General features: G+C 34.5%; 2 protein-coding genes across 2 annotated transcripts; one reads left to right on the top strand and one right to left on the bottom strand.

The window, feature by feature from the left end:
• The first annotated feature begins 586 nt into the window (after positions 1–586).
• LOC141679185 (uncharacterized) lies at positions 587–7,330 on the top strand. Its single transcript, XM_074485691.1, has 7 exons — positions 587–1,206; positions 3,218–3,350; positions 3,449–3,760; positions 4,735–4,854; positions 5,273–5,411; positions 5,508–5,817; positions 7,162–7,330. Exons 1-6 carry the CDS (start codon positions 587–589, stop codon positions 5,570–5,572), a joined length of 1,389 nt encoding a protein of 462 aa, XP_074341792.1. The 3' UTR covers positions 5,573–5,817; positions 7,162–7,330.
• A 947-nt stretch (positions 7,331–8,277) lies between these two features.
• Positions 8,278–10,833, bottom strand: LOC141678604 (cytokinin dehydrogenase 3-like). The gene is made up of 5 exons (XM_074484949.1): positions 10,163–10,833; positions 9,741–9,868; positions 9,212–9,469; positions 8,847–9,115; positions 8,278–8,727 (listed from the first exon to the last, which is right to left on the bottom strand). Exons 1-5 carry the CDS (start codon positions 10,794–10,796, stop codon positions 8,439–8,441), a joined length of 1,578 nt encoding a protein of 525 aa, XP_074341050.1. The 5' UTR covers positions 10,797–10,833; the 3' UTR covers positions 8,278–8,438.
• Positions 10,834–11,410: the final 577 nt, after the last annotated feature.

Raw genomic sequence — 11,410 nt, 5'->3', positions numbered from 1 at the left:
TTAAAAATTGGGGAAAAATTGAATTGACCGCCCAGTACTCAATACGACGTCGTTGCAAGCAAAAACGATGTTGTTTTAACTAAAACCCTAAATATACCGCTTTCCCCTTTTTACTTTTTTGTAAAAGTATCTCTATCTCAAAGCCGCGGTGCGATCAATTCACAGCTAAAGGCGATCTTGATTTCTCTTCATATCACAAACTAATTGCAAAGCATCATGATTCTAGCAGTCGTCGTACTCATTACAAGGTATAATCTTCGTTTTCTTTTACGATTTGGTTGTTAGTTTTCAACTATGGGTCACATGCATGTATATATATGCATCGTCGTATTATCTATAGGTGTTTACACTGGGTTCTACTTATTTCCTTTCAAAATCAACTTTTAATCTAACTATATGTTGATGGGTATGTATATCTATCACTGGGTATCTATATTAATCAGTGGGTATCGATATTAATCACTGGGTAAAATAATATTGCACTTATTTTAACTAGATATGCATGTAGTTATGGAGAATTGATGTTTTCATTAATTACTTCTTATGGTTTATTTTGTTTGTATTGCGGTTCAGTGTTTTAGTGATGATGGCTGGGAGGACAGCTGCAGGTGGTAGGGGTGCAGGTGGAAGGGGTGTAGGGGGAAGGGCTTCTAGTGGTGGTCGTGGAAGGAGTGGTCGGGGAAGTGGCAGTGGTGGTGATCGAGAAAGGGGGAATAATAGTGGTCAGGATGGGAATCGAGGTCGTGGAACCGGTGGTGGGGGAAGTGGCAGTGGTGGTCATGAAGGGGGGAATGATGGCACCGGTGGTCGGGGAAGTGGAAGTGGAAGTGGTGGGAGGGGAGGGGGGAATGATGGTAACTATAGTCAGGAGGATAATAATGATAGTGATGAACGGGGGGGCAAAGATGACAATGATGTTAGGGGGCAGAGTAGTGGTGCCAGTGGTGGCGGCGGAGAGGGTAGTGGTACTGCTGCTAGGGAAGGCAGCAATGAAGGTGGAAGAAAATATACAAAGAGAAGACGTCGAGGTCGACATAGAGATGAAGAAGAAAATTCTGAATGCCTTCTTTGGGACGATGAAGGGAGGCAAATTCTTCCGGTTGGGGTAGATTCTAATCCCCGCAGTCACAGGACACGTGGATACTCTCCGGGGGGATTTGGCACATACCCTGATGTCGCGAAGGTTGTTCGGATTGCGGGAAACCAGTAAGTTTTTGTCCATCATCTTCCTCTTACTCTTGACCACAAGAGATTAGCAGAAATTTATGTGTGTGCCTTATTATGATTTTGTCCAAGAGTACAATTATTCTTGCTCTAACTCACTCATAATATAAGCTTAAGCATGCTGAAATAAATATGATAAATTGAATTCTCCATTGCATGAACAATATTTACCTGTGGGAATGAAGATGCTAAAACAAGACAAGCATCTGAATACATCCAGCTCTTGATCTTTATCATAATTATTAGATGTAGGTGTGGCACTGCCATCCAAGAAAGAATAAACTGTACAGGGAGACGAATTTCTTGTTATTGCCACTGATGCAGTGTAGGCAAGAAATAAGATTTATGTTATGTAGCAGTGTAGGCAAGAAATAAGAATAGACTTCCTATAAAATCATATTATGGTTCTTAAGAATAAAGTTAGAATAGAGTTTTGAAAGGTTGCTGAAATGATGCAGAATACATATCTAACTGAATGTTCCTGTACAATATAGATTATATACTAAAAAAGGGTAACTGTGTTGATGATATATGACATAAGAATTTATGTACTCCTTTATCGACGTATTAATTAGAAAATTTAGAGTTGGTCAATTTAGAAGTATAAATTAAACAGTAGCATACTACTGATGTGCCTTTCGCTGTTTATCTTTTTAGGCAGGTGGTTGCAACTTTGCAGGTTTTATAGAAATATTTTTATAGTAAATATTTGTTGATTTCAGCTTTTATTAAGAACATCTCCTCATCTAGAAAGTTAGAAACTCAAGATTAACCTTTGATAAGATTTTAATCTATGCATATAGAAAATCTCTCTAACAATGCTAAGTATAAATACATTATAAAGAATATAGTTTACTTACCCTGCCTTATTTAAAAAGGCTAACATTATCCGACTACATGGATACAGGAAAACGTAGGAATGATCCCAATTATGTAAATGTGCATATGCAAGTCAATGATAATGAATTGATGTCGGTTTCAGAAATAATAAGTTACATTTAATTACTTAAGAAAAAAGATATTATACTAATAAGGAACAATAGAAGCTTACATTATAGAAGCTGGACCTAGGCATAGGAAACCATCAATCTGCTGAAGAAATAACAATCACCTTTCCATTACTATCCCTTAGATGTGGAACTGCAAATCGAGTCATGAAAGGGTTAAATCCTTCTTAGTAGGCGGAATGCCCAATGGTGACGGAGCAACTTGGTTTTGCTGCTTCATCAAACTCTTAAAGAAACATACTTTCTCTAATACCAAATTCATTAATTTTGTGTCAAATTATAGGACATTTTTTATCTATTACCTCCCACTTTAGCAAACTACTCCCCTGCTCATATATTTATTGGAGTAGACGGATGTAGGTAGAGAATTTGTTTTTTACATGTATTTATTTGGCACCATTTTAGTGATATATAATAAAATCTTAAAATATATTATCTATGGGTTATTTAATTTTATTTATTTATTTATTCCATAATCTAAACATACTAGTATATTACTTAAAATTTATAATTATAAATCAGATTAAGCATGTACCTATAATTTACAAAAAAACTTTCCAAGTCTATTTACATATTTTTTATTTTTTACTTGAGTAAGAATTAAATAATATAATGTCAATAAATGAATGAAATTTCACAAGTGAAAGAATGATATGACTTGACTGGAAGTCTACAGGGTAAAAATCATAAGAAATACCCTTCCTTAAAACTCAAAACTCATAACCTAGGAACTGAAACCATTAACTACTACCGTCAGGGGTTCTTAAACATAACTTATCTTCAACTTAATAGGTAGTTAGGCGGCGTCTAGCCTCGTCTTTACGTCTTAACAAGTATGACCATATTCAAGAAAATTAATTAGCTTAGAAATATGCACTTCAAACTACATAGTGAAACAGTAATATCCCATTTCCTATAAGTAACACTTATCCACGCATAACATTTGTTCTTCAACTTTATCATTGACTAAATTGCTGCCATTTCAGGATAGATTGTCCAAAGGCGTTGCGAAATATATTGGCGATTATTCGCATGTTTTGGCCAGATGGTTGTGTTGGCATTAAAGAAATTGATAGGAAATCTCCTGGGTTCTGGAACAAGTGTATAGATGAGTTCTTGGTATGTTGCACATCCTTGTTATATTCACATATATTAGATTGTGTTTATTTTAATTGTTCCCCTTTATCTTATGTCTTCCACTATATCTTTTTTTGTAGCGCTACTACACATGGGACCCGAGATTTTCCACTGAAGATGAGGCAAGGGCTTCCATACTTGTGCATATGCGGGACAACATGTGTCGTACACTTGCTGATGATAGGGAAAGGGCTGATGACAAGATCGCGGAAGTTGGAGGGACTTATGCAAATCATAGGCCCCAATATATGAAGCCTGGTGTTTGGTCCAGATTAGCCGAGTATTGGGTAAGCGAAGAATTTAAGAACAAGTCTGATGCTGGTAAGAAGGCTCGAGCAGCTGTGAAAGTGCCTCACACTTCGGGAGCCCGTTCATTTGATCGTCGTCGTCGGGTATATCATTGCATCATAATTCTTGACTTGCATCTCTTACCAACTTATAGCACTTTTTATTGTGCTATGCAAGTGTTATACTATACCATATGTGTTATTCTCAGTGTTTCTCTGTGGGATCAGTCCTAAGTAAACAATAATTATCCCTTGTTCTGTGAAAGCACCTCTCAGATTAAGATAAATCATCTCCTGCTACTTAGGTGTCTTCATTCTCATTAACAGGCCATCCCTAGTAATTCCTGAAATTACAATTGTAATTGATTAGCTGGTTATTGCATAACTAAAATCAGTAGATTAAAATTTAAGGTTATGTTTGTGAAAATATCAACTCTTTTCCAAGCACAACTTCCAGCATGACACCATTTATTGTTTGACACTTCTATAAATATCAAGGCAGAGAGCAAATACTTAAAATACATTTACTTACATATCTTTTGTGCAAATGCTATATAAGCTACTTCTTAGATAGCGTTTAGTAATAAACTGCTGTGGTTTAGAATACGTTATATTAGCATCTCCCTGCCATAGCACATAGAAAAAAGTGCTATATAGGTGGTGTATTCTAAATTTAAATTTGTAGTAGTGCCTTACTAAATATAATACATATCTGTAAATGAGCAGCCTTGATTCCATGAAGTACAGTAGATAATTTATATTAATGTTTAGTTACTCTTTTCTTGTTTTTAAAGTTCACACCTTTAGTTTATTTACATGTGTTTTTTATGATTTATGTATGTATATGCCAAGTCGATTGTTTTTCTATGTTTTAATTGTTGCTATTTTTTTTAAATATAAGGGAGGCGGTGAGAATTGAACTTCATACCTCTTCTCCCCAGCAAAGTGATATGAATGATTTCCTTTTAGTGCTTACAAAATTTAAATTAATTAGTTCAGGAGAAAATGACAAATATTTATCATTTATTTATCATGAAATTTAAAATTTTGATTTGACTTGTTATAAATTTTCTTAACAGGATTATATGGAGTCACACAATGGCAACCTGGATCATCTTGTTGTCTATAAGGACTGCCACACTTTGAAAGACAAGGAGAGAAAGGGCGATTGGATTACCGAGGACGCCAAAAATATTATTGTAAGTTCTTTTTATAGAGCATCAATTTATAGTAGTGCCAGCTTCCGAAAAAATGAATATCAATTTATGGACTATTATATTGGTGTACCACCTGTTGGATATCTTGACAAGACTCTCTGATCTTCGTAAATTATTAAAATTATGATTTTGAATTTTGATTTTTAATTAATTATAAAATTCAGTATAAAATAGTTCAGGCCTCAATAATCCCTAAAAAATAGCTATATATCTAAAATTTTAAATTGTTAGAATTTTAAATTGTCCAGGCCTCATGGAAGTGATTAATTAAAATGGATGTGTATTTGCATAAAATAATACACCCCTAACCATTCAATTCCATTGTGAGTATTACTGATGTGTATGATTGCCGGCACAATTATTCTTTTTCTGATTCAGTGTCTAATTATTTTATTTATAGGACCGCTACATTAGCATATGCGAAAAGAAAGGAGTTGATCCTAAGGTGACCCAAATTCAGAGTTGGGTAGAGGCGGTTGGTGGAGTTCGTAAGAACGTGATTCTTGGACATCCACGGGTTCGAGCCTCTGATATTTACGGTATATTTCTTTTATAGACTTGAAATATTTAAAATACGTGAGTTGTTATATATAGTTTGTTCCCGGTGATAACATATCGTCTTTATGTTGTTATAGAGAGCCTGGTGCACGTCCGCCACGTCCTCAGAAAGGAGAAGGAAGTTCTGGAAGATCTGCCTTGACTCGCTTACAAGATGAAATGTTCATGCGTGTCGTGGATGAGACCTTGGCCCAGGCTCGAGCCAATCCCGAAGAATATATGTTGACACCCGAGCAGATTCGTCTCTTAGCCCAGGGAGTGGTGGAAGGAGACTCCTCACTACCTCCAAACCATCCAATTGCCAGAGAGACGCGTCAAGCTATTGTTAGGGTTGTGGTGGAGGTCCTAAATAATATCTATAAGACCGACGGACCAGGAGCTGCCAAGGTATGATCATTATCATTTTTTATTTAGTTTTCTTAATTTTTTTATGCCTCGTCACTTGAAATCACTCCTGAATAATTGTTGGAAGCTAAATATTTACTGTCATTCTACTAACGTTATGCTTTCTGCATACGTAACCAAATTTGGTCTATTAATAATTATCTACACCAGCTAGCACGAAAGTTAATGAAAATATTAAAATCATTTGACATCACATGTACTATTATACATGTTAAAGTAGTAGTTTATAAACACATACATATAAACTGTAAATTGTGTAAATTTTTTTGCAATTTATTAGTTTAAAATTAATTATTTACAAGAAAGGGATCGAGGAGCTGGAAACATAAAGGCCGCCTAATTAACTAGAAACTTAAATAGGCTAGCTTAGCACCCACTAAAGATTAACTTTGATTTCCAATATCTTGATTATTAACATTTCCTCATACAATTTAAAATTGTAAAAAAACAGACACATAGGGTCTGCAAGCGCACTTGCAGGAAAATACCGAAAGATAAAACTACCAACTTTATAAAATTTTGGTGCATGCTAACCCCCAACCAAACACTAATATATTTCTAATCATATATTTATATAAATCTCATGGACTGGGATATTGGGAGGAAGAAAATAAAATAACTTTATTACCTTCCAAATTATGTGACCCCTAAGTTTATGTAAGTGTATACAAGTGTAAAACAATTCATAGTAATTCCTAATTTTAATATTGTCTGAATTTACTAAAATGTGAATCATATTTAATATGATTTGGGATGCTGCTCGTAATTCTTAGTCCGAGTGCTGCTTGATGTTTAGTCGCGACTCCAAACACATGATTGAAATTAATAAATAGATGCAAGCTCAGTTTAATCACTGAATTCATGTTCAAGTACACTATAATTAGCATCAATAATTCAGTAAAATAGAGTATAAGTGTTTTATTATACTTAGATTGAACTCTACCAAATCTGGGTGTCACAACTCTACCAAATCTGGGTGTCACAATGTCTATACTCTTAAGTAATAGCCAGGGTTAGCGGGTGACGGGCCCTTGTCTGAGGGACAAACCTCGACTCCAACAGATCCGCCTATCTGGTGAAAACAAAGGCAAGTGTTTTCACTTGATTCGGCATGGATGGCAATGAAGTTGGGATTCCTTTGATTATTTTTTTAATTTTAAGTTTCTAATTCATAATTAAATTTAGCAGCACCACTCGCATCATGTAGGAATTTATTATTTATATGATCATGTTTAGTCTTAACAATTTACTGTAATTTATAAATAATTTTCTGCAGTTTATCTCTTATTAGATACGACGGTTAACTTATTAAAGTGTGTATTGTAGGGGAAGGCCCCAGCTAACGAAGATGATTCAGATGATGGTGAGAGCAATGACGAGAGTACCGAGTCTGATGAAGATCGTGACATGAGCCGTTCTTTTTATGATCATGTCCCTCGTGGTGGTCCAGTCATTAGGGGTTAATTTTAGCTTTATGTATTTGAATGTTTGTAAGATACCCAAGTTGTGGTTGTAAACTGAATTTGATTTGTAAACTGAATTTTAGTTTGCTTTCTACTTTTGATTGTGAATTAGTACGGATTTATGATATCACTAATGTAAATTATGTATTGTGACTTGATTGCGAGGTTTAGAGTTTGTTTTAAATTTGCGATTGCATGAGATTTTGGCAGGTTTAGAATTTAAATTGAAAGCCGAAAATGGCTGGATACTGAAATATTAGTATTTGGTTATTCTGAAAAAACAAACTTACGACGGTTTTTCTTCAAACATTCCGTCGTAATTTTTCTGTTAAAACAAACTTACGACGGTTGTTCTTCATATATTCCGTCGTAAGGTATCCATATTTTCATATTTAAAAATATTTTTTTTGAATTATCATTTCCCAGCTGGTGGGCCCCACCTTCTAAAATACGACGTTTTTCCTGTCGTAATATACCTTATGACGAATTCTTCCGTCGTAAATTTATGATTTATCTCACTAAAAGTGGGTCCCGTAAAGTAACATCCTACGTTTTTTTCCGTCGTATGTACATAACTTACGACGTTTTTTTCCGTCGTATTATGTTAGCTTACGACGATAAATTCCGTCGTAAGTAGATTTATTATTTTATTGAGTATGTGGGTCCCGACTTCCTAACTTGCGACACAATTTTATCTTAGTGACGAAAAAACGAACTTACTACTCGACCAAAAACGACGATTTTTTTCCGTCGTAATTGGCTCAATTACGACGATTTCAGTTCAAAAAAACCGTCATAAATGGCCAGATTATATTAAAAAGCTGAAATATATATATTAAAGTAGTTTTTCATTCAGTCTTTGTTTTCTAATCATAATTAGGTGGTCGCTTATTTTGTTGGAAGAGCGCCTATAGAGTAGAATTCATTTACATTTCCAGACTTTTAGAATTTTATTTGGACTTCATAAATTTGGTTTTAAATATACATATAATCCAGTTTTATGCATTGTGAGTTTGATCGAAGGATTTGTAACATTACAATTTTACTACTACTGATCAAAATTTTTGATTTTCTTAATCTCTCTAGATTAACTCAGTAATCGCATGTGCAAAAGACGCAGCTTCTTTGCCTAAAACAAAACTAACGAAAAATTCTTTGACCAGGAGCCAAAATCATCTTTGGATCATACTTAAGTTTTTGATCTCGAAAATTATTCCATTTTTCTCCAAAATGGTTCATCCAATCATCTTTACTGCTGTAATGTGGAAGATATTGTTTGATCATAATCCCAGATTTATCGCAAAATTCTAATATTTCTCGATTTTGAGCATCCAGTGCTTCCCAGTTATCAGCTCCAGCAGAATGTAGTAATCCCACACAATAAAATACATCTTCATCTGGTGTAACTGCAGACATCCTATTATCCCACCTGCATTTTCATCAACATTCATGTTTAATTAATTTTCTATTATCTATTCGATGTGGTACTTGGGTTGACACCACCCAACAATATTAATGAATGTACTTGGATGATTAATTTGTAGTTACTTTTTCCTGTTTGTCGGGTACACGAGAATAGGCCCTGTCGATTTGTTTTGTGCTTGTATGATATTGATGAAAACGCCTGCATGAAAATCCAGAATTCGTGATTTTGGGACGAAGAGATTTAGCCATGGATGTGGAACATCCCATTGTCCTTGAGATTGAAGATACAGCTCTCCTGCTCGAACTCGATTGAGAAAATCAATGAAGGAGACATCTTTCTTGAACACAAAACCCGGATTAAAGTTCAGCTGGTTAAGCAATAGTTGCAGTTCCTGCATATTTTAGCATTAACAGTTTTTATTAGCGTATTAAATTAGATTTTGCATGGGTTATAAGCTACGGTCACAAATGATAGATTGACTATAAACCTGCTCGATGGTGTTAATGTTCGAGTCATCGTAATATTTAACTACTTCTAAGCAGTAGAGAATTCCATGTTTAGAGAGTAGAGATGCAATGTTGGATTGATCATTGTTTGAGAAAAAGGAAGATTTCCAATTATTTGAAGAACTTTGATGCAGTATAAGGGAGCCTTCAACATAATCAAGTTTGTTATTCGAGATCAAGTGTTCTTGATCTCCTGTAAAGGAAGAGAAATCCTGGTAAAGCATCCGAATCCATTTCACCTACAATATAATCACCCCATTAGTTCCTAGATTTTTAAAATTAGGGAAATGCTTGGTGTACAGAATGATGTACAAAAATTTTGTACATGATGACATGTGGTGTGTTTTAATTGGAATGGGCCCCCTGGATTTACATCAACAAAACTAATTAAAAAATATTTTGTACAAAATTCTGTACACCTAACACTGCTCTTAAAATTACCAAAATAACGATAGAGTTCGGAGTAATTGTAAATATAGTTGGATTGCATCGAAACAAACAAGGTCTTACTCTCTTTGGTGCTTTATCAAGTACAATTCTGGCACGAGTTATGATCCCGAACTGGCCAAGGCCTCCCAGAACTGCATAAAATAGTTCAGGATTCAAGTGTTTGGAGCAAGTCAAGATTTCTCCTTTTCCTGTGAATTCAAACAAATTCAAAATATTTGTTGATGATCTGTTGCTTTTGTCAGAAAAACTTGGGGAAGTAGCTAGAACTTTACTCAACTAATACCTTTCTGCATGTCCCATTATTTTTATCGTATTTGACTTTTCAAAAGTTAAATTGATCAATTTTTTACCAAAAAAAATATAATATTTTAATTTACACAATATTTAAAAACACAAGAAAGAACTTGAATAATCTATCTATTTTTGACAGGCAAGTTGTAAAAAAATATAAATAGGTCTTTTTTTTGAATTTTTATATATACCTGTAACAACATCAAGTTCATGGACATTACTAATCTGAGGGCCATGAAGAAATGTCTGGCCGCTAACTCCACCATTCGAGAGTGTACCACCAACAGTTAAGTACAAATAATCCGTCCATGAGACCGGAGCAAGACCATGCTCAAGTGTAGCCTTCAAAACATCGATCCAAAGTTGTTCGCCTCCAACATCTGCATAAAACCCTAATGACGAACTCCGCGAAACCCTAATTCCATTTCCATTACTACTTTTATTCAATGATGTCATATCGACCACCACTCCGTTACTAGCCATTGCTTGTCCTCTAACAGAATGGCCGTGGCCTCTCGCGGCTATAGTAAAAGGGGATGAAGAATTGTAGGAGAATTTTACGAGATCGATTATGTCGGTAATGTGTGTGGGAAGAACAACTGCAGATGGAATTCTTTTAACCATATTGCCGAAATCAGAAGATGACATTTTTATGGCATTGGAATCTACATGAAGCTTAGCGGCAATGTCTAGTGAAAATAGTTCATATGGAAGTGAAGTAGAGTGATTTGTTTTCCACGGCTTTAGCTTACTCACCATCCAAATGGAACGGCTTATAATGAATGAGAGAATGAAATAAGCATGTTTGAAATAAGACTTTGCCATAAAAGAAGAGAAAGATGAAGATGGTGATGAAGGTAATTAGCTATTATGCTTGTGTACTAATGCAAGGAAGAAAAGTGTTGCGTAGTCCTATTTATATACACTACTAGTGGCTGAATCAAGGGTGCTAGCTAGCTTAGGCTCCACCATGCTTGACCTTCGAAAATTATTAGACACTAAACTTTTAGTTACAAATCAGTATAAAATGTTTGGAGCATTAGGTCATCTCAACTGTTGGGATCCAAAAATCCAAATTTGGATCGCCAACTAATCCAAATTACTGACCAACACCAACAGTGTGACCCAAATATATTATCCAAATTACTTTTTACGTATAATAATATATAAATATTATATTAAGCAATTTTATCTTAAATTTATCGTTTAATCATTATTAACAATTATATAACATTTCATAAATTAGTTAAATAAAAAAAAATTAATACACATAAAAATATTAAAATTGTGCACTTAATTCACGAAAAACACATATTTGCAATAATTAACATACAAAATATTATTGATACACACTAATTTTACGAATTAGTATATTCTTCCACAAATGCTCAATTAATGCATCCTTAAGTGCAATATGTGTCTCTTTATTTTTTATTTTT

This window comes from Apium graveolens, chromosome 8, assembly GCF_009905375.1.
Source record: "Apium graveolens cultivar Ventura chromosome 8, ASM990537v1, whole genome shotgun sequence".
Lineage (NCBI taxonomy): Eukaryota > Viridiplantae > Streptophyta > Magnoliopsida > Apiales > Apiaceae > Apium > Apium graveolens.
The sequence above is the reverse complement of the archived record's forward strand: the minus strand, read 5'-3'. Positions and strand labels throughout refer to the sequence as shown.

Coding starts and splice junctions, on each gene's coding strand:
- LOC141679185 (XM_074485691.1), top strand. CDS start 587: ATGGCTGGGAGGACAGCTGCAGGTGGTAGGGGTGCAGGTGGAAGGGGT. Junction 3,351..3,448: donor AGTGTATAGATGAGTTCTTG/GTATGTTGCACA, acceptor CTTTTTTTGTAG/CGCTACTACACATGGGACCC. Junction 4,855..5,272: donor AGGACGCCAAAAATATTATT/GTAAGTTCTTTT, acceptor TTTTATTTATAG/GACCGCTACATTAGCATATG.
- LOC141678604 (XM_074484949.1), bottom strand. CDS start 10,796: ATGGCAAAGTCTTATTTCAAACATGCTTATTTCATTCTCTCATTCATT. Junction 9,869..10,162: donor TGAACTTGATGTTGTTACAG/GTATATATAAAA, acceptor TTGAATTCACAG/GAAAAGGAGAAATCTTGACT. Junction 9,116..9,211: donor ACATTAACACCATCGAGCAG/GTTTATAGTCAA, acceptor TAAAATATGCAG/GAACTGCAACTATTGCTTAA.